We start from the raw sequence: 23,577 nt of genomic DNA, 5'->3' as shown, positions 1-23,577 counted from the left end.
AACTCATGAACAGGTCTAACGCCAGATTACGATTGAAATCAGTCGGTCAACGCCACTGTTTTATCAGTATGTATGACTGTCAATCATCGTATTTTGCCAATTCCACTGTTCGTAAATAAAGGTAATATAATATTACCCAAAACAAGTGAAGAACAAGGATATGAAGTGACGTTATGGAATCATTTGACAGGTCCGGCCCGCAAGCGAACTCAAGTTTGAATCTGGCCCGCGTGGCAATTTGGGTTTGACATCCCTGTTTTAGGATGCTTGCTTGGTCCAAACATATATTCTGAATTGTTCCGTGATTTTGGGCGCCTCAGTGAACCTAATCTAGGCTGCTACTACTACTATTATTTGCATTTTTATCGAATATATTTCCTATGAAGTTGCGTTGATGGCCGTTCTGGAATAATTGAATTGGTAATATGTGTCATATTCACTGCGATGGGTGCACGAAGTCAATCAAGCTATACTCGTCATATTTGGTAATAGCTCATTCCATTCGCATTCATTTATAATATCCAAATTTGTTACTACTTTTCATAGAAAGTTGAGGTTTTCAAATACAATGCTCAGCAGTTTTTGTTAAATTTCAGTGCATATGCAGCACACAACAGCTATATACTTAAATGCTACAACGCTACCTTTTTGAATCAAGCAAAAATGATTTCATATGCTCCAAGTTACTAACAGATTAGCGTTATGGACGTCATCCTACTAATATCAATAGTATTTTTTTACTTGGTCATTGCACTGGTTGGGATATTGGCTGCGAAATTCACGGAAAATCGAAAAGCAGATAAGCCTGCAGAGTTAATGATTGTAGGGGCTAAAGATATCGGTCTGTGGTTAGGGATTAGTACAATGACTGGTGAATTACGTTGACGGTTTGTGAGGTGACGAGTGACATTGATGTGTAAGTATCAAAATAATATTTTATCAGCATCATGGGTTGGAGGAGGATCAATCAACGGTGTGGCCGAAACAGTCTACTCCCCGTCGCTGGGTCTCATTTGGTGTATTGCACCTGTTTGCTATGGGTTCAGTTTGACGATTTCAGGATTTCTTTTCGCTGAAAAAATGAGAAGCAAGGTATTGTACCACGCATGAGTGGTTTTTAGTAAATTTTGGTGTTTACACCACCAGTTGATATGACCAATGACCAGGTCTATAATCAGGATTGAAATATTGAAGAAATTGGTCGATTCGGAATCATATTGTGTGAACTCCAAGGAAATAATCAGGGCCGTAACTGCCTCACCTCAAACCCCTAATTGGACGGGTGGTGTGGGGGGGGGGGATTATTTCGTGAATCATCATAAATTACATTATTTTTTTTGGAAATATATGCAACTTTTTCAAAATTATTTCGCACCTGGCGCGATACAAAGTTGCCAAATATCTTCATGATTGGGTACTTTTCCACCAAGAAAAAATACGCTTGATTTATAGAAATAAGCATATCGGCACCGATCATTACCGCGCCCCGACGCACCAAGACATATGCAATATTTGGCCATGTAACATGCTACTCCAAAATGTACCAGAAGGATCGGCAGCGAGAAAACTTTGACTGAAAAGGACTACCCTTATGCTGACCGAAAACTTAGATATATATACAATATACATCTATGTTTAATTGTCCATAGGCGCCTAAATGGCTGGCGTCGAATGTTCTTGTCCTGGCAATCTGAACCCCACAAGACAAATGCCATCCCACAGGGAAAAATTATTTGCCAATGAAGAAGCACCAATTTGAAGTCGTGTGCGTCTTTTATAGTTTAGTATGTTTGGGCGATTTCAATATCTTTTAACATGGCAGACAGGGGGTCACGAAATAACATAATGTAGCGAAGTCATTATACCAACGGGTTCGCCCGCCCGAAGATGTTTAATTGTAATATACCAGTGGTTCTTAACCTTTTTTCCTCCAGCGCCCCCTTTCAAAAATTATTGTGCTCCAGCGCCCCCCAACCTCATATTGTAAGGAATGTAATAAAGACAATGAGTAAGAGGGAGGGCCGTAACAGCACTTCGCCAATCCCCTAAAACGATTGCCTTACGCACCCATAGCGCGATAAACCCAACTTCTGAGGGCTTAGCCCACAAGAAACCCGTAGCGTGATTTCGATGGTCGGCAAAGTGTGTGTGGCCTGGTCGCCCTAGGTACCAAAATTTTCTATAATGCATGAATGAATAGGTGGTAGTTACATATATAAGCCGCTATAAATTTTTTATCCTCTCAGCCCACGGAATCAGATTTACCAGTAGCGCTGAGTGAGCTGTTGTATGGGAAAATAAAGGGCACGTAATTAATAATTGAACTTATTCAAAACGTTGGTCTTGGGCCCCCATCGGGTGATAAACCAATCTTACGGCAGGCTTCGCCCCCAGACCCCCATTCTGCTATCCGCTATTTGCTGATAGCCTACTAGTCATCTACATTGGGTGTCCACTGTCCACTGCTGAGCCAGCTATTCTCATCTAGACGCGTGAAGCGCGAAAAGTTTCAATACTTAATGATTGAATTGGTCAATATAATTGGGAATTGCATGTATATTGATATCAATTTTCATGCTCTCTCTTCTCACGTAAACAGATTTACCGGTAGAGCTCAGTGATGTGTGATTGAAAAGGTAGGACCCCTCAATAAGAATTATACATCTTCGGGCGTATACCCGTTGGCAGGAACGAAACGGCACTTCGTCAGGCCCGCCGAAAAAACTTGGATCTTGGGCTCCCATATAGGGTGATAAACCGACCGCCCCCATCACTTTGTTCGCTTTTGCCACGAAATCAGCTGTACTGTTTAGCGAGCCAGTGCGAAGCGCAAAAACTTTCGATAATTCATGATAAAATCGGTCAGTAAGATCGGGAATTGCGTATATTTTGCTATCAATTCCTTGTCCTCTCTGCTCACGCTACCAGATTTACCGGTAGAGCTGAGTGAGGTGCAATGTTCCCTCTAAGCTGCGCACGTGCGCAGTGCTGACACGGTCTCTGCGCACAGAAAATCTACGTTGCGCAAAACAAATCCGAAGTTATGACCTTTTTTTAGTCGTTACGCACTGTTGTTCAAGGGTATGCGCATTGAGTTGTTGAGTGTGCGCAGTGAGTTGTTGAGTGTGCGCAGACTCATCAAAACGTAGAGCGAACATTGTGAGGTGTCCTCGAAACTGCAGGGCCAGTAACTAATAATTTAACATATCCGTTGGTATGACTTCGTTGCATGATGTTATTTCGTGACCTCCTGTCTGCTATATCACAAAATATAGAATCGCCCAACAGGGATATCGCCCAACAGGAATATCTAGTTTTAGATGGGCCATCCCTGTCGCCCAATCATACTAAACTAAAAGACGCACACGATTTCAAATTGGTATTTCTTCACTGGCATATAATTTTCCCCGCCTGATGGAATTCCTCTTCGTCGGTTCAGATTGCCAAGACAGGAACACTCGGTGCCAGTCATTTAGGCGCCCATGGACAATTAAACCTATATTTCATTTGCAGGCTATATTTAACAAAGTTTTCGGTGTTAATTGCTCTGAATACTCATTAAGGATATGTCCTACCACCACATCATCTACTGCGATAAGCCATTTTTCTCCAGCGCCCCCCATACCGCCCCCCTGAGCCCAGCGCCCCCCATTTTGCCCCCTGAGCGTTTCTGCCCCCTTCAAAATCGCCAGCGCCCCTTGGGGGGCGCTGGAGGCAAGGTTCAGAACCACTGTAATATACGGTCCCTACAGTTTCCAAGACACCTCACTCACTTCTACCAGTAAATCTGATTACGTAAGCAGAGAGGATAATTGCATTTGTATGCATTATGCAATTCCCAATCATATTGACAGATTCCATCATGAATTATTGAAAATTTTCGCGCTTCGGCGAAATAAGCTGACTAAATGACATAACTCTCGCTGATCAGTCGCGACAAAAAGAAAAACCTGATGAGGTGTCTTGGGGCGAAGCCCCCCACAATATCGGTTTATCACACGGGGCCAAAAGTCAGCGTTCTTTTTTTTTTGGGGGGGGGGCTGACGAAGTGCTGTTTTCGGTCCTGATAATAATCTATCACTTATTTACTTACATAGCTAATTAGTCAGTATATATACTGTTATATTGTTGCAGAATTACCTGACCGTGTTGGATGCCTTCAAAAAGTCATTGGGAAAACATTTTACCGTATTCTACTTTTGCATTCACATATTCGGAGGACTGGTCTTCTTAGGCTCGGTGCTCAACGCATTAGGTATGCTTTAGCTAATTTCAATTTGTGGATAACGTTTCGTCATGTTTATATTGACAACCTTATCGAGAATTGCGATTCTTAGTAGTTCCGAAAGGGAGGCGAAGCGATGCGAAATAATCCAGCAATCACGTATCGCTATAGAAGACCTTTCACAACGTACTTGTATAATGTATATTGACCGTCCGTAGCCATATGCAACAGATAACAGAAACAAATGTTTCACGACCCCACACTTTTCTACGTGGTACCGTATGGGGTCGCAAAACCCACAGTTAGAGGAGCCCTGGTTTAGAGTGAATAGGCGCAGCTTTATAACTTATCGCCAATTGAGGGGGCAGCGCAGCTTTTATTCGATTAGGTAATTGCGGTGATTCATTGTATTAAGCCTAAAATACTGTGTGCTCATGCTCATAAATCGACATACGGGATATCGACCTTTGTAGTGCTACGGAACACTTTATGCACTATGGAATTACAGCGAAACACGTAACGAAATTTTACAATGACACGTTAAAAGACGTAAACAAAAACAGTTAGCTGGGCTCGTGTGAACAATAGATAATTGACATACGTATCAGCATATAGCTAGAGAATATACAGCGAAGATTGTTACAAACTACATGAATACCCTAAAACAGTGGTTCCCAACGTGGGCGATATCACCCCCCAGGGGGCGAAAATGGACGAAGGGGGCGACGGGGGCGAAAATAGCGAAGGCGGCGATAGGGGGGCGATGACGCGTCAAAACGCCTGACCTTTTTTAGGTACAAAAGTGTGTCAAATTGGACATCGAGCCGAAAATTAATTTGACCTTTTTTTTAGTCAACCCGCCGGTGATAACAGTTTGTATGCCCAATTTTCGGTACACAAAATTTGGGGGGCGATGATCGGTGTTGACCTTGAAAAGGGGTCGATGGGTCGAAAAAGGTTGGGAACCACTGGTGCGGGATATTGATTAATTCAAAACCAGTTGATGAACATGCAACTTTTCACCAGTCAATCAGCACCAACGACGACAGATATGCAGATGCTGCTGAAGGCACTTGGAGCCAACGAATTGATTTGCATTTGCTAGACTCCGTGCCTCATTTACAGTCTCCTATATATTTGGCTACGCCATAACTATAGCTGAGAAATAAACCAACGCATGTAGCTAAAGCTTGTATACGTACAACATAGGTTCGACGATAGAAGTGGTGGCGGGATTGTCTCGAGAAGCATCGATCATATCATCAGCTGCTGTGACGACAATGTACACACTGCTAGGAGGAATATACTCTGTGGCGTATACCGATGTCATCCAACTTTTACTTATGATACTCGGGCTGGTAATCTACTAAACTTTTAATCTAGTCCCCGTATATCTGAATACCACGTTGAGGTTGACGAACCCGTGCTTATTATTCGATACTCTTCTAACTGCCCTACTGTTGAGATGATGATGAAGCCGAAGTTCGTGCCTAATGTGGTGCTATATACCTGTATTGGCAATCATGCGTACTGAACACATATATCATTGCCACAATCAACACATATTTTTAGGCAGACAAAGTAAGAGTGGTTTTGGGGGTTCTGAAGAACACTGATTCCGAATATGATCTTAGTTTTATTCAAATTGGCTCTTGTTTTGGAGATAATCCCGGGGGTTATTTTGACCAAAATCTCCAATTTTCGGTGTAATGGCTAGATCGGAAATCGGCTCAGTCGTAGCCTACTATAAAGTTGAGGTATTCAATTCAGTGGCGAGATAGCGCAGCGGTGTAATCCGCGGCTGCAACGCTAATGGGTTGCGGATTCGAGTCCGACCGAGGCCGACTTCAGAATTCTTATACCTAGGTGTTGGAGGTTTATCTGGGCTCCTCCTCACCACCTCATCTGCGTAAGCGGTGTCTTAAAAAAGCCTAGAAGCGGGACCAGTGACGTGCGGTCCAATGAGGCAGGTGAGGCAGTGCCTCACCTGTCGTCAGGGTGAGTATGTGAAAATTGTGAAAACCCTTCACGAGTCGATGATTATTGATATTTTACATCGATGTTCATAAATAACTAAATGTGAACATTTTTTCACACAACGTCATCAATTTGCCTCATTATTATTCAAAAATACAGCGCGAAAGGAGAGTTGAGGCACAGGTGAGGCACGGGTGGGTCGTGCCTCACCTGCGACAATGCAATTCACCATAAATAGCTCGGAATTCATAACAACTGGCATCAATCAAATGGTATTGTCACACTGATTCCGAAAATCCAAATATTAACAGTGTCAGAGCACCAGAACCCCCTCAAAATCGCCAAGGAAGGTGACATTCGGCTTTATTCCAGACAATGCCATCGCATAGAAACAATAGCCAGGTGAGGCACTAACGAATCTGCCTCATGCACTATTCCATAGGGGTTCTCAAAGGGTGAGCCACAGAGCATTTTGAGGTGGGCCACAGAGCTATTTAGAAAATTTCAGAATTAATGTAAGTTTAGTTATATTTCTTATGTTATTCGCTAAAAATATATTCGTATTATCTAATTATACGTAGGCTACATAAAGGTTTTCATCCGACTCTGATTAGACGTAGTGGCACGTATGAAGTCAGCATGTACAATGTGAAAACGTTAGGGAGAAACGGTGGCTTTTCTACTGGCTATGACAACCTACGGCTAACAGCAACTAAAATAATTTCAAGCCTACAATAACTGGAAGATAATGCTGAAGTAACAAAGTAGTCCGGCAGGGTCATATGTCGTATGCCGTTGAAAGGGACATCCAATGAACTCGCAATGAAGTGAAATTGATGTACAGATTTACTGTACTTCGGCAGGCCGTATTATTGTAAGCCAGTGGTGGCTTTTGGGGTGGGTGAGGTGGGCGGTCGCCCAGGCCCCCCCCCCTGGTCGAAGGGGGGGGGCCCCTATTTGGATTTTGCGCTTTTTTCAAGGAGAATGACGAATAAACATGGAAATCCGTGCACCAAGCAAGAATATGATTCTGTACAGATGTGTCAATCATCATCAAATCACTGCATTTGTTCGAAAAGTCCCGTATCCCGATAATCATCATGTCTCTGCATGCGGTAGAATTACTTAGTTTTGATGTAGTCTATCCTTGCACACATGCAAAATAGACATGGCCGAATCCAGCACTTGGGCAAACCCTTGCGGTGGTGAAAGATAGATAATAATAACCGATGCGGAAGGGGGATCTGGGGGGTGGAGCCCCCCAGAAGTTACAGATAGATACTTATAGGGGCCCCCCGGTAAGTCTCGCCCAGGGCCCCCCGTTCGTAGGGCCACCACTGTTGTAAGCTAAAAGTAGCCATAATTGCAAATTATTAGCAACTTCTGGCGGAGGTATACTGCACCACCGCAACGAATCTTAATGGATTGAGGATTTATCGGAGCACATTAATCTTTGAAGTCGGTTTAAAATGTCCGGCCTGAAAATCATGGTACATGATTAAGGAGTCACAGGAATTAATTGTATCATCGGATTGAATATTCTGACATCGCAACTTCGGTTGTTTTGGTACAAGACGTACAAAGTAGGCCTACATCGTGCATATTGAAAAATCTTTCTTCACTTCTCTGTAGTACCCCATTCACCAATGAATTGTTCGATGCTTACCCAGAATGATTATAATATTCCCCACAATAGTATCATTAAAGTCCCAATCACACATTGCGGGGATCTGATAATTGTGTTTCGCGACGCGAATGGAGCAGCGGACGAAAATAATCTACTTAGGAGTTTTAGCTTATGATCTACCAGGGCCGTAACTGCCTCACCCACACCCCCAATTGGGGGAACTCGAAGGGACCCAAGATTATTTCGTTGGTCGTTTGTTGGGGGATATTTATTCAACTTGAATTTTTTTTCGCGCTTCGAGCGATTTCATATCCCGGGAGATCGAGATTTAAATATCATCAGTTACATAAAAATGCGAATATTTTAGAGAAATAGGCATATCGGTGCTGTCGATGACCACGCATTAAACAGGATTATGACTCTAAGATATCAGGTGGGCCACAGCACATTTTTAAACCGGAAAATGGGCCACGGCCAAGAAAGGGCTGAGAAACCCTGCACTATTCGCTAACAATTGGACAATCGCAGCACAGTGAAACGCGCTATCGATTTCGGAATAAAACAGTCTTGACTGTCTTGTAGGAATTATAATTATAGTAGCGACGGCCAATACGTAATGCGAAGCAAATACGTTCCCTTACTTATGTAGCTGTTATGTATTTTCCGTTAAATTGTGGAATGTGATAGCTACTTGCATAGCTAGGGTTACCATATTTCTGCAACCCAAATTCCGGACACTCTTTAGCGCCCACTAGTGGATTTCAAAATGAGTTATGACGTCACACCAGCAAAGCTTTGCTCCTAGACCAGAGGTGGTCACGATCCGGTTCAGGAGCTATGTGGCTGTGTGCTGTGCAACCGGAACCGAAAGCACATGTTTTCAGCCCCTACCCGCCCAAATAAATAATGATTTTGAGCCCACACTATAGGGTAGGGGGTGCTTGCTATATGAATCTGGTTTCTATATGCATCTGGTCGTTAAATTATTTGAATGAATTCTGTCAATAATATTGGTTGTTCCATATATTACCATTAAAATACTACTACCCTCCGGTCACATGATCAGAGTTAGCGGTGTAAAGCTGGTGGAGGTTGATGAGTTCGAAAATTCAGGGAGCGTAATTGCACATCGTTAAGCCATGTTCATGTCCTACCGATAAGATTAATCATTCTTATGCCGGTGCGCACCTCGAAAATTTATAAATGCCCCACATCCAGTGGTTTCCAACCTTTGATGGTCACGACTCCATCTCCAATTTGAAAATGTTCCGTGGCCCAGATAAAAATTTGACGAGCTGGCTACCAAAAGAAGTCAGCACCTTTGCCCAGACTTACTCATGGGCTATTTTGGAAGCTGATTACGTTCAACATATTAGCAAACCCCAGAATAAAGACAAACGACCCCCCCCCCCCCCCCCGTTTGGAACCACTATCTTTGAATAAAGCATTTAAACGGCCTTAACGATCTCTAGGAATACCGTTCTCCTATAATTGCGATTACAATTAGGCTTATTGCAGTAAATGAAGGTTGTTTTTATTTATATTTTATTGCAGTTTTCGCGAGGGTGGTACAATGATTGCCAGAAATCCTACAGTCGCTTACGCAAAACAATTCTCCACTCCAGCCTCAGCGAAGCGGAACGAAACTGCAAAATCGGTCGTTGCCGTTCCATGTTTAATTTTTATAGTGGTAGTCTCCATATTGAAATCAATAAATGTGACAGCAAATCGCGCGCGGCGCGAAGAAAAATATCATGCATCAGCATAAACATTCCCAAAAAATATTGTTTTTATGCTGATTTACGAAAAAATTATGAGCCTACGTCAATTCCGGACATTTGGCATATTTTAGAAATTCCTCCCGGACGCTAGTTTGAACAGTGAAATTCCGGACATGTCCGGGAAATTCCGGACGTATGCCAACCCTGGCATAGGCTGCATTGTCGTTGTCTGTGGCCTTTATGCTGTGTTCAGCTGCAAAACCTATAAACCTTAATTGTGGTATGTGATAGCTATACTTACATAGCCTGTGTTGTCGTTGTTTGTGGTCAGTGGTGCCACTCCTAGTGTTTTTACACTAGATCTAGTGTATTTTGACTTGACCCTGTGTCCTAATGTATTTTTTCCGAAATTCGGCAAATCTAGTGTTTTTTACTGAAAAAACATTTGTAAATGAGGATGCTATTTTCATGTGCTTCGAATAATTTATACCGGTACTTGAAGAGATAGTAGTTATTATCCGTTTAAACTTACCAATTTAGCACTATAGCGACCAGTCCTACATGTATTGTATAATGTGGAATTGCAACGGCTATCAGAGTGCAAAGAAAATGCTCTCTATACCCGCTGCCGTTGTTATTCACATTTTGGGACTCTTTATAAGGTATTTGACGTGCGTGCGTGTTTGTGTTTGTGTGTGTGTGTGGGGGGGGGGATCCGTGCCTCACCAGCCAGGAACCTCACCGCACGTCACTGCAGTGTTCTTTCCAATTCTCTACTAGTTGCTGACGATTACCCCTGACGAGTGTCAGCCGAAAATATTTTGGTTCATTTCAATACGAATATAATATTCAACGGTATATCGAAGTTAGGTACCTCCAAGAAGCTCTTTAAAAATGACGTAACTGATGCGGTATATCCGGTATTGCGAGCTAAAGACTACGTTGCATTTCAGGTAATTTCGATACCTTTCGTATTTACTCACGAGGCTACTGGAAGTATCGGCGATACGTTTTTCCGCGAAAACAGCTGGGCTGGGAGATTGGATCAGGATGACATTGGTCGATACATCGACATTATTTTTGCGACTGTGAGTATGTATTGTACAGTGCAATGTACGCACTAGGGATGGTGTGAACGCGAGGTTCACGTTCGCATTCTGTGTGTGAACCTCCACAATCTAGAGGTTCACGTTCTGCACGGTAAACCTCTTTCATATATTACAATTTTCACTCCATTGTAATATCTTTGGTTGAAATTTATTGCATGTCAACTGCGGGCCACTCTATGTATGGCGCTGGCAGCATAAAAAAAACATCACTGAACGAGCGTGCACCTTGACAATCTCAAAAATTTTACTTGCTTTGTTACAAAAGTTTGCTTGAAATATCCAGCTTTCCGTTTGTGAATATTTAGTGACTCTCTGCTGTGAAATTGAGTCCGCAATGACACACCATCGAGAGCGAAATACACTGCATGCAGGTAGTCAGCAAATGATGCTTATTCAACCAATCAATGAAAAATTGATATCGTTGTCTCATGTAAATAATCTAGCAGGGGTATACTGGATCAATCTTAATATTTTATTTTTATTGTATCATAAAAACCAAATCCGTGCGATTGGGGTGTTGGCTTGGCTACTGCTGTATAACTTGTTAATAGGGTAATATGTAATATCGGTAGCAAGTATATAAACCCGTTTTACACTCGGCTCAATATCAACGTAACAATACTCAGACGCTGAATACATCGTCCGGTCTGACCTAGACCGTTAAGGCGTAAGCTTATATATTCCCTTGCAAGTCCTCGTCGAAATTGTTGACAAAGCGACGGAAGATATTGAGTTTACGGGATTATTATATCATTTGATTGCCCCAGTTGATACATTTGGCGACGTTTAAAACGTTATTATATACTTCAGCATTGTGGCCCTATATAGTCGTCGCTAGGTATCGTGTACAATAATATAGTCTATCACTTCACTGAAATGTAGAGTTGGAACTAGCAATATGACGTCACGTGACGTCATGAGGTTCACGTTAGCGTTCACACAGAACCTTTCAAAAAGGTTCGCTTTCACACGAACCTGAACCTTCCAGAGGTTCACACAATCCCTAGTACTCACATCATGTCGTGGCGAGTTTAGCCTAGATCTATATATTCCAGCTATTGGGTTCAATACCGCTTCAAGTGGTATTCCAGCGGATACTTGCGATAAATAACACAAGGAATGCCAAAATAGTGTGCGTATGCAGCGGGATACTGTCCATCATATTTTTGATACCACCCATTCTGATCGGTGGACTCGCCACTTCAACAAGTGAGATTTTTATACGTTAAAGGCAATAATTCCGTTGTGTACACACACATGTTACAAAAATCCACGCAGACTGGACATTAACTGATTATGAAAACGGATCCGGAGTTTCCCCACTCGACCAAGGAAACGAAATCCAAATCCTTCCTTTAATTATTCGATATCTCACTCCTCAAATGGTAAGTGTGATGGGCATCGGAGCTGTATCTGCTGCTGTGATGTCGTCTGCTGATGCAACGGGCCTGTCGATGGCTTCGGAGTTTGGAAGGAATATATATCATGCAATTTTACGACCCAAGGTGAGAGAAAAGTCTTATATTAACACAGCGCAGACCGCACCAGAAGTGAGTCCCTCGTATGTGTGGTTGCAAGAGGCTATAACCTTCTACTTCTTGATTTGTTATTTCTTGAAATACAGGCGTCTCAACAAGAAGTGGCATGGGCGATAAAGGGTTCAATAATTGTGTTTGGGGTCGCTTCAGCTACTATTGCCATCAAAGTGAAATCGACTATGATATTATTTATTCTGTGCACCGACTTGGGATACGTCTTGACTTGGCCTCAAGTGAGTTACCATGATTAAAATTAGATATTAACGGCCTTAAACCTAATATTGCCATTAAATTAGTTGAACACCCTATTGTAAGATGGCGGGAGTTCCCTAGTGTAAGATAATGTGCGACAATACAGTGTTCAGGATCGAGCATCAAAATCTACTTTAAGTAATACATACACCCAACTAATGCATATAATTTGTGATGATACACCCATCTTGGTGTGCAATGGCGTACACAGGGGTGTTCGGGGATCAAAATCGAAAGCCCGACCTTCTGAAATGTCAGTTATATATTCTATATTCACAAGCTCATATGGTAACACGCTGTTGCTTTTCAACCGAATAATAACGATTACGCTATCCAAGGTGAAGCCTCGCGTTTCTGAACTGGTATCTGGAAGAGCACGGCAGAAGTCACACTGATTCGCAATAAATATTCATTATAATACTTTCGTTTTGGGTGAAAATTATATTTTAATGGTTCTGTTGATGCACAGCTCCTTATTGTACAGTGTACACCAGTAAGTAATCTATAGTTGCATTTAATGTATAGTTAAGGGTGTATTGTAGTAGATCTATGTTTTTATGATGCAGCGAAAATGTGGGGTTCCGCGAAGGCTTACTGATTAGCGTACGCGTCCGCGGGTTAGTAACGATAAGAACCACAGTGCTGGAGCCTGGACTTGAACCCACACACTCTCATGCCGTTGGCTGCGGATTTGCCAACCGCGGTAACTCCTCTTTAATCCTACTTCGTTTACAGTTTCTGTGTGCCATGTATCTGGATACGAATCTCTACGGTACCGTGTGTGGAATTGTCGTGGGTGTTGTACTTCGCATCGGAGGGGGCGAACCACTTCTTGGCATAACCGCCCCTTTCAATTATCTTGGAGGCCGAAATTTCCCGATGAAGACAATTGCCATGGCTATGACCTTTACGACAACAGTGGCCGTTTCGTACGCGGTCAGATGGTTGTTCGAAAATGATTACATCGCGAGTCATCGCGACTTCCTGAAGGCCAATCGAGGCAAAAATAATTCAAAGAAGAGTACACCAAAATTGTCTTCATTGCTTTGAGCAGTAAGCGTTATAAAGTTTGCAGCGTAATTGTTTTTTATTGCGCTATTTTTAAATTCCGGTATCATTTGAAATTGATTATTTGAATTTTCATGTCTGAAATGTCACAATTGATGATATGAAATGTTGTTATATGTAAGTTTTTGATGTCTCTAACAGTTGCTGCCGACGATTGACCGCGAAGAGACTGTCGGCTCGAATATATTCGGGTTTATCTCAAATATGAATACTTTATTGAATAGTATTATGAAGTTCTGTGCCCCATGAGTCTGCCCGCATATCTAATTATCATAAAAGACTTTTGGTGTAAGGATGATTAGGCTAAAATATTAGGCTGTGTATAAACGCCAACCACGGGCCGGCCAAGGGCGGAGTAGATTTAAATTTGACGGTCTTTGTTGCCGAAGGCATATTGTGAAGGCCCCAATAGAAATTTAAAAGACATTTTCAGAGATTGCCGATTTGAAATCAAATCAAAAAGTTATAAATATCAGGCGTCATGCCATAAGCAGGGATGCCTCTATGCATGATCAATGATCATGAGATAACACCAATCCCGAGATACAATTATAACTACGACCACTTGATATGGAATGTGCTCGACAAATATCTAGGTTTAGCGTAACAATTTAGACTCGATATAATAGTTGTTTATGATTAATATTGACTTGTTAGTTGCATTCATATAACACTGGAACAGAATAGGAGAATTCAGGAGCATTCGAGTTTTATTTCGTGAAGACGAGACTGTTCGTTTAGCGAAGAAGGTAAATGCGTATCTTGTCCTTCTCACTTCTCGAAACGACAATCATGGACGCGGGAATACTGGGTTGGTGCTTCTGTATAAAGGGATGTGGAACGTAAAATAGTTAGAAACATGCATCTGAACGAGGAAATGGAAAAACGAGGATGCCTGAAGCGGTTCTGGAAAAAAGAATTCGTATGGAGGAAGCTATGGTTCAAAGAGGCATATCCAACGAAATTTGCCACTACCGCTGTGAGTTTGAAATGTCAGAATTATATAACAAGAAAAAGCACCGGCCAATGTTATGAAGTATAAGATTGGAATGTTAAAATCGATTTATACCCACTACGTTGCCTAAAATTTCACCTCTGTTTTTCTGGCCATGTTTTCCATATGTATCCTAAAATTCGCGGATTTTGATTCTCGATCTCTACAAAAGTTTGTAACAACTGGGCTGTATCCAGTGCACGTTGTGAATGCGTAAATATTACCAAATAATCAGAAAATCCCTATTTACATGCGTGCAAATCGACTTAGAATTGTTTCCTATACATCGCTACTTTATACTTATCGCGAATACGTTGCCTTCCTTGTTATAACATTCCACATAAAACACGAAACTTCCACAAAGGAATTACTTTAGCGCTACTCAACAATCAAAAGAGTCTTTCATCAAAGGTGTTACTTTTCACACGTATCACGTGTAGACGACTGTATTCGGCATTGTTTTTTCGTTGTATCCGGTATTGTTTTGATCCGAATTGCCATTCAGCATCTATCGAACTCAAAATACATATTAACCTGTATTGGCTGTATAGGACTCGAATATATATTGATAAATCTCGATATTGCTAATAATCCTACGATCAATTCGATGAGCACTAACATATATATGACCGCATTCACCATCTTTATCGTATGATTTTTTATTAAGATTGTATGCTATGAAACAAGCCCGGTGAACAGTACAAGAAATATGATGCTAAAATTTCCTACCTTCACAATACTCAATGCTATGAAGTAAACACGATTTAGTAAGTCTAAGTCCGCATAGGGAAGGGACGCACGCACCAGAACCCGTTGAATCCTGTTACGTCATACTTCTAGTAAGTAGTATTGTAGACGGATGACCCAGATCGGGAAAGTTCATTACGAATGATAGTAAATACACAAATGACATTTCCAAATTAGGAAGGAATATCTCGTCTCAATTCAGTTCAGGTTATAAATATATTCGTCAATTCAAATCGCTACAAGATTACGCTGCAATAAAGCGGGAAAACGAGTCACACACGAAACCGCTTGTTATTGATTGATTTGTAAAAGTCTATCAATCAAACACCCACACCTTTTAAAGGACCCTTTAAAATTAGACATCTGCCGATGTTTTGCTCACATACTCAACGCTACTAAACTTGGGCAATAGGCAACGACTAATATCATACTTAAAACTTGTGTAGGCCTATTTACAACGTCCACGCATGCAATTGCCGAAGTGGGCTTTTATAGTCATTGGAACAGGCCACTTCTGCGCCAAACACATTACCGAGCATGAAGGTTTTCGGTGGTAACGTCGGGCCAAGATTATTTTAGGGCCTTGAATTTTCCTCGGCGTACTTCACGATATCGCGTTAAATTGATACGTTTTGGTATGTCCTGGCGCTTGATAGTCGCTTACCCTATATTATTGATTGATGTCTCTATTCGCCAACATGGTTTAGCATTTATATATAATGAACCGTTTCTTTTACTGAGTATGAGTTGTGCCAAACAGTCTAACGATACACGTTTACCTGTACTGGCTCATTATGTTCAGGCTTGTATAGTGTACAACTGTACAAGTACATTGCCATTCGCCAATACAATCGTTAAAAATCAGATGTTTTTATTTTAGTGGGTTCATCTGCAGCAACTATATTTGCTCTACCGAATTTTTACGACTATGTATTGCATGGCTATCTTGATTTGGAAACTTTCAGTTGAAACGGACAACAGCGCAGATGATTTGGTAAGTCGGATCGGATCGTCTCACACAGCATTTTAGAAAGTCACCGCATAATACAATTTATATCCACACTCTATCACTGCCTGAAGTCATTGCGACACCATCCTGTCTTACATTCTATCGCAATCTTGTATTGTTTGAAAATGGTGAAATTTCAAATGAAACGAACTTGCTTTCTCGTGCCATAATATTATATTATTATATTATATTGTACGGACAATTTGGACATGAACCTGTATACTTTTTCAAATATCCTCATTCAAAGTAATTTTATGGATAATCTGCGATTACTATTGTTAAACCTTAACCAATAAGCACATCCTGGTATGGAGCAGAAAAAAATTCGATGACTTTGCATTTCGCACCTTTTAAGAAGGGACGAGAGAGACAGTATGGTTGTTGAAATAATTTTGTAGATACTTAAAAGTTTTACACTATGGAACTGATTTCACTTCGTCGATTTTGAATTTGTAGCATGTTGGGCTGTGTTGTTTGTGTCAGATTCAAGATGTTTGTCGAATACTATGGTCATTTACATATTCTTTATTTTTATTCCGCAACAGCCGACTTGTAGCACGGTCAACCTTTAGGCTTCTTGTAAGATATACCGCTTACGCGGATGAGATGGCGAGGAGGAGCCTAGATAAACCCACAACACATAGGTATAGGAATTCTGGAGTCGACTCGGTCGGTCTCGAACCCGCAACTCATTGGTGTTGCAAATAGGGTTGTATTTAAAACAAAGGGTGTTTTAAAACACTTTGTTTAAAACAAGTTTTAAACAGTGTAAACAAAGGTCTTAAAAAATTGTTTTTTTTTTCAAGTTGTAAAATTATGCCCTAATTTTGTAAATACTTTTCAAAAACATGTTGTAAGAGCCTACGGACAATTAACACCCGATATAGCCTGCGTATATCGATGTGGGATGGTTGGAACCATCAAAATAGTCAGTTCATCATTAATAGCAAAGATATTTCGTCAAAATAGCTATATTTACCCTTTATTTTCAATTGTCAATGTCAATCCACTATGACGTCACGATTGAACATTCGTGATGTCATGAATTTAAAAAAACAATAAAAACATGTTTTAAACATGTTTGTTTTAAATTGATATTTGTTTTAAATGCAACCATAGTTGCAGATGTGGATTTTACCACAACGCTATCTCGCCACGGTCCGGCTATGTATGGCTACGGTTTACCGCAAATGTAGAAGAGAAAGAGATATATCTCTTGGTGTAAGTTGGGATTGGGATGGAATCTGTAGAAAGTCAAAATACAGGCTACATCACAATTTTATCGAGCTCGCGAGACCAACTTCGCATAATTACAACACACGCGCGCCCTCGTCGTCCAACTATCATATGGCCGACTTGAAAGGTCATCGTTCTGTCAAGTATATTCCCGACCAGAACCGTTAAACGATATTTCTATGACAATCCGACAATCGACGAGCATGTCCTGTCCATATTCAAATAGATATACAAGCAGACTCTACTGAATTAGTCACAGCTCGATATTACTGGACCTCTTAGCGAAAAGAGTGTGTATCCACACCCGAAAGGTGACACACGAAAACAGAACCTGTCTCAGAAGTATATAGCGGTTGTAAATCCTACGATTCCACGTGTATAGCTTCCTACGTACCTACGTGCAAGCATCATTTGTATTAAAATGTTGTGTTTGATTTATAGCGTGGTATAAGTCTGAGGAATAGGTTCTGGTTTGGCGTACCACGGGTTTATATTCACACCCGTATATCATGGGTGGTACACCGGTGTGAATAATACACGCTATTTTATTTAAGAGTGCACGGTCTGATACAGGGGTGGGCAGGCCTGCTTCTTGCGCGAGACACATATCAAAAAGCTCAGCCTTAAAAGAGCCACAACAAAATACGAATTTTTACGAAAATATAGGCTATCGAATGAGGTTTACTCGGAATATCGGAATAGTTACTCCGTAAGTTGGTTTTCGTTGGATAACTCGTGGCAAAGTTGCGGTGTTTCGTTTCGTAATAATGACGTTTCAAGTTACTGTTCTATTTGTTGTTCCTACCTTCCTTTCTTGCAATTATCGCTCGACGAAATTTTCTTGGCAAAACTCCGCAGTTATTGCTAGCCTTTACAATACAAACTGAAGAGCCGTATTCACCAGTGCTAGCCCAGAAACGATTGTGACCTGCACTGTCGTGATTAATTAACAATAAAATAATTGTTGAACATAATGATTGATCATTGATTGATGACCAGGCACCATTGTTTCGGGTCAAACGCTTATGTGAACTCGATTCGAGAGTTCATCTGCGATGTTCTAACCGTAGTGCCGCACCTTCCCCTAAATTTTATACAAGTCTCGCGTAATGAAACAACACGAAAACAAAATGAATATTGGCAATTCGCGATAGAATGCTTCAATTTATTATCAGGTTAAACCTCTCTAGCAAAATGGCGAAACGCATAGGGTGCAATCATTAAAGAGCCGTATGCTGTTCGCTATAGCTCCAGTTTGCCCATCCCTCGTGATATAGCGACCGCAACTTCCGTCATATGCCACCTCATTTTGTCGCTTGTCCTTTTATGTTTACTTTTCACTCAGTGTACATCGCCCAGGCCCAGGTGGGTGTCTGATTTCAAATACTACTCCTATAGTCGTTGCGACACCTTCCATCTTTTCATTGTATCGAAATCTTATAATGTGTTTTGATCTGACATAAATTGTTATTAAACTGAATTTACGCTGATATATATAATTTCAGATCTCTTGGTTATTGTCATATCCCGTTTTGGGATTTTTCATGATGATTTTGTACAATATCATCTCATTGCTATGCGCTGCTTTCAACTTTGACCACGACTGCTTATGCAATGACGACCTGAGATGGTATGTGAAATAAACAGCAATTCGTGTGTTCTGAGTTGACATTATTTATCCATAAAAGGTACCACAAAGTCTGCTGGATGCTCCACGAACTTGCGTTCAGTGCGGTTATTATATCATTCGGTGGATCTTTGATATACTTTATGTCGCGAGGGACGAACAACACATCGGGAATGTTGGTGACTGGGGCTTTCAAGAGGTGACACAAATTTGGAATATAGGCCTACTATTATCACATTCTTTGCTTATACACACACCAATCAATATTCACAGCGAGGATATTGCGTTTTATCTCATCAACCCGATGTTGATGATAATCGACGTGTTCACTGTAAGCATCTCAATTCGGTTCCTTCACTTCACATACGCGTGTGGATTATTCGCGATGTACGACCTGATCCACGTTTACAGATGGGTCGGGGGTAGCAAGCCAAGTCACGACATATTTTATTTCGGCGATCTTCCAGCAGTTACTTCAGTTATGTTTTTGTTCGTCAACATATTTCTGGTCATTCCGTTCGTTCATCTAATCGCTTACGGAATTGACTCGCTGAGAACCACGCTCATCACGAAGATGCGCGCAAGAAATCGACACAAAGTTCTCAGCACCGCGAATTCGTCCTCGCCGATAATTGCCCCGTCGAAGACTCCGGGTCAGCAGAGTTCGATTCGGTACAAGACGAGCGCTTTCCAAAAGAAGCGGCTGACTGATCCCTCGAGCTCCCGAAGATCGCGGAGGAACATGAAGCTCAGAGTTGGCAGTCGGAGCAGCACCCGACAAGACCGCATTGGAAGAATGGATAAGACTCGGACTCTTACTCCAATTCCCAGCAGGCAATCGGCATGATTAACACCACCATCGCTAAAGGGGCGATCAAATCGATTTTGAGGTATTTCAGACGAAGCAAACATACGAGCTGATGAAAACCCGACGATGATCATTGATGTTAGCGAAATTGAGCCGCCAAATTCGCATGCTTTTATCGCCGACCCCTATGAGTCAATTCGGTCTACTCTATATGCCCTAAGATAACACCGAATAATCAAGTATTTTATCCTTGTTATGCCCATCCGTTTTCAAGACGCCCGGTGCCCAATCACTGGATAGATAAAATATAGGCCTAAAAGGTATTTTGAGCGTAAGCGATTTGTGTCGACGGCGACGTAACTGGCTCGCACCTGAAACCCCCTACTGGAGTGGACCAAGTTTTCGGACCAAGATGGAATACATATTTATTAATTCAGTTTCAAATCTACAGTCCTACTATCGAATGTAAACATGGAATAGCAACGACCGATTTTGCAGCTTCGTTCCGCTTCGCTGAGACTGGATTGAGAATTGTTTTGCGGAAGCGACTGTAGGATTTCTGGCAAAGCAAAAGTTATCTTCCAGAGCGCAGGATTTACTGAATCTGGGCTTGATCGAAAGTTTCGATGGTCCAGCACTGTAAGCAAAAAAAGTGTGTATTCACACCCAAAGAGCCGAAAAGTATGGTACACGATAAGAGAACCTAGCTCGGAATCAGGACCGTCACTGTCGCACCACAAACCCTCCGATTGGGGGGGGGGGGCGAGCTCAAAGGGTGCCCAAAATTATTTAGTGAATTGGCATAAATTATAGAGTATTTTTTTAAAAGTTATGCAACTTTTTCAAAAAATTTTTGCGCTCCGCGCGATTTCGAGTTGCCAAATAAATATTTTGATTTTGTGGTAGGCTACTCCTCCCCCCAAACAAATACTCAAGATTTATAGAAATGGGCATATCGGCGTTGGCCATTACCGCGCCACGATGCACCAAGATATATCAAGTTTTAGGCCATGTAACATTAGGCTCCAAGAAGTGTGCCAGAACGATCTGCAGCGAGAAAACCTTAGCCGAAAAGGACCGCCCTTATGCTGACCGAAAACTTCGTTATATATACAAAATACATATAGGTTTATAATTGTCCATAGGCGCCTACATGACTGGCGTCGAAAGCTTCTGTCTTGGCAATGTGAACCTCACAAGACAAATACCATCCCGCAGGGAAAATTATATGCCAGTGAAGAAATACCAATTTGAAATCGTGTGCGTCTTTTAGCTTAGAAGCCTATGCGTTTGGCCGATTCTATATTTTTTGATATAGCAGAAAGGAGGTGACAAAATAACATCATGTTACGGAGTCATACCAACGGACCCTTCATTTTCCAAGACACCTCAATCAGCTCAATCAGAGAGGACAATAAATTGATAGCAATATATATGCAATTCCCGATCTTATTGACTGATTTTATCATGAATTATCGAAAATTTTCACGCTTAGCGCAGGCTCACTAAACAATACGACTAATTTCGTGGCAACAGCGAACAACGTGATTGGTGGTAGGTTTATCATCCTATGGACGCCCAAGACCCAAGTTTTTTTGAGGGGGCCTGACGAAGTGCTGCTTCGTTCCTGCCAACGGGTAGCCTATACACCCGATGATGTTCAATTATTATTGAGGGGTCCTACCTTTTAAAACACACCTGTAATCAACAGCTCTAACAGTAAATCTGATTACGTGAGCAGAGACAGGATAACAATTGATAGCAATATGTATGCAATTTGCGACCATATTGACCGATTCAATCATGAATAATACAAATTTTTCGCGCTTCGCGCATTTAGGCGAGAAAAGCTGACTCAGTAAACGGCCTCCAACGTAGATTATAAGTAGGCTAGTGGCAAACAGCGTATAGTCCGAGTGGGGGCTCGGGGGCCAAGCCCTCCCAGAAGTTCAATTTATCATCATATGGGGGCCCAACACCAACGTTTTGGGGGGGCCTGACGAAGTGCTGTTACGGCCCTGCTCGGAATTACATCGCGGTCATGAATCTTACGTGCATGCATAATTTGAATTAAAATGTTGTACTGGATTTATACCGCGGTATAAGTCTGAGCTAGGTTCTGGTTTCGAGTGCGATGGGGGGAAATCACACTATTTTCGCGTGTACAACTGTATATTTCGATTATTTCTTCCATTAGCGGAAGTTTTATTCCCGCGATTTACCTGCACAATTGTTTTTGGTGTTCTTGATTTGAGGGCCTTCACGTAAGAATTGCCCTACATTTAATATAGAGAGCTCAGTCCTAGAGTGCATTCGCGATTGCAAAAATGTAATGCAGGTTTTCCGGATGCTACCTTATTAAAAGGCTTTCTAATTTATCGCGTGATATGATCGTCTCGCAGTCGTGCCCGTTGAGTTCTGAAAGTACAGCCCAATCTTTGATGAACCATATCATCGACATTGCGTTAGTACGCACATTTCAAAAAGTTACGTGTTGTGGTTGTGGAATTTGATCCCGGGAGGAAGCCATTGATTTTTTCGATTCCGCCCAAGTGATTAGTGACTTCACTTCACCCTTGACAATTTTGCTTCAAAAGCCGCGAAAGTAGGCGCAATCGAACGACAAAACCACTTCAGTAATTAGTAGGCCTACAATTGCAGAAAAGCGACTTGGGAATGAAGATATTGCTTCATTATTGTCTGCCTTCGCATTATTGTGGTTTAGTCATATATATAAGGCACGTATAGGCTCCTGCGTTAATCGCGTAATATGAGCTAGAGGTTGTTATGGAGAGAAATTGCCTCGAATCCCGTGATACTATTTGACTCAGGATATAGAGCGATCTGGGGACCAATCCATCCGGAAGTTCGATTGAAGACCATAGACCACGCGGACGTCAGTGTGATTACTGTAGCAAAGCCTATACGACTCACTGATCAGTGCACGAATTGCGCTTCTTGTCGCAACTAGGGCTGGGCACAATGATTCGAGTACTCGAATCTGAATCGAGTATCAATTTTAATGATTCGAGTCGAGTAGTAAAAAACGATTTTTTCGAGTACTGAAATTATACGCTCCTCGCCATTGAAAGTTAATTTATCAACGAGAATTATAGTTTCGATACTAATTTTCACTGTTAAAGCCTTGAAACCTTGATTGGCCGTATCTTAGCATACGAAATATATAGTACCAAGCTACGAACGTTACTCGAAATAGCACATTTCTGAAGTCATGATCATCCCACAACATTGTCACCAAGTGCAATGACATCGGTATGGTCGAAAAAATACCCAAGTATCTTTAATGTGATGGATAACAGGCATTATATTCTTTGTGGTCGCATAAAATATACATATTTGAACTTTGATATATTACATTCTGTTATTACGTCATAATGAGTGATACTCGATTACTCAACTCGAAGCATTTTACGTGATTCAGAATCGAATCACTCGGGTACTCGATTTTGCCCAGCCCTAGTCGCAACCGAATGTGGGACAACTTCGTCAGTGTCGCGCTTGCTCTGCCCGCTTAGAGCAGCAGAATGGCCAACGCGGCTAATAAATGTCTCTGTAAGTGGACGGACGATGAATTTAGTCGAGAAAATATGTTCAACATTCACAATGAAGCTGCTTACA

General features: G+C 41.6%; 2 protein-coding genes across 2 annotated transcripts; both read left to right on the top strand.

The window, feature by feature from the left end:
• Nucleotides 1-560: 560 nt before the first annotated feature.
• Nucleotides 561-13,744, top strand: LOC145441682 (high affinity choline transporter 1-like). The gene is made up of 9 exons (XM_080319603.1): nucleotides 561-871; nucleotides 944-1,092; nucleotides 4,135-4,255; nucleotides 5,435-5,583; nucleotides 10,504-10,638; nucleotides 11,715-11,868; nucleotides 11,938-12,164; nucleotides 12,284-12,430; nucleotides 13,185-13,744. Exons 1-9 carry the CDS (start codon nucleotides 703-705, stop codon nucleotides 13,497-13,499), a joined length of 1,566 nt encoding a protein of 521 aa, XP_080175729.1. The 5' UTR covers nucleotides 561-702; the 3' UTR covers nucleotides 13,500-13,744.
• A 125-nt stretch (nucleotides 13,745-13,869) lies between these two features.
• LOC145441683 (uncharacterized) lies at nucleotides 13,870-20,429 on the top strand. Its single transcript, XM_080319604.1, has 5 exons — nucleotides 13,870-14,496; nucleotides 16,139-16,252; nucleotides 19,009-19,133; nucleotides 19,192-19,329; nucleotides 19,404-20,429. Exons 1-5 carry the CDS (start codon nucleotides 14,377-14,379, stop codon nucleotides 19,975-19,977), a joined length of 1,071 nt encoding a protein of 356 aa, XP_080175730.1. The 5' UTR covers nucleotides 13,870-14,376; the 3' UTR covers nucleotides 19,978-20,429.
• Nucleotides 20,430-23,577: the final 3,148 nt, after the last annotated feature.

Source organism: Botryllus schlosseri, chromosome 6 (assembly GCF_051294905.1).
Source record: "Botryllus schlosseri isolate E-star chromosome 6, Bs_hap1, whole genome shotgun sequence".
Taxonomy (NCBI): domain Eukaryota; kingdom Metazoa; phylum Chordata; class Ascidiacea; order Stolidobranchia; family Styelidae; genus Botryllus; species Botryllus schlosseri.
This window is presented reverse-complemented; position numbering and strand designations above follow the sequence as displayed.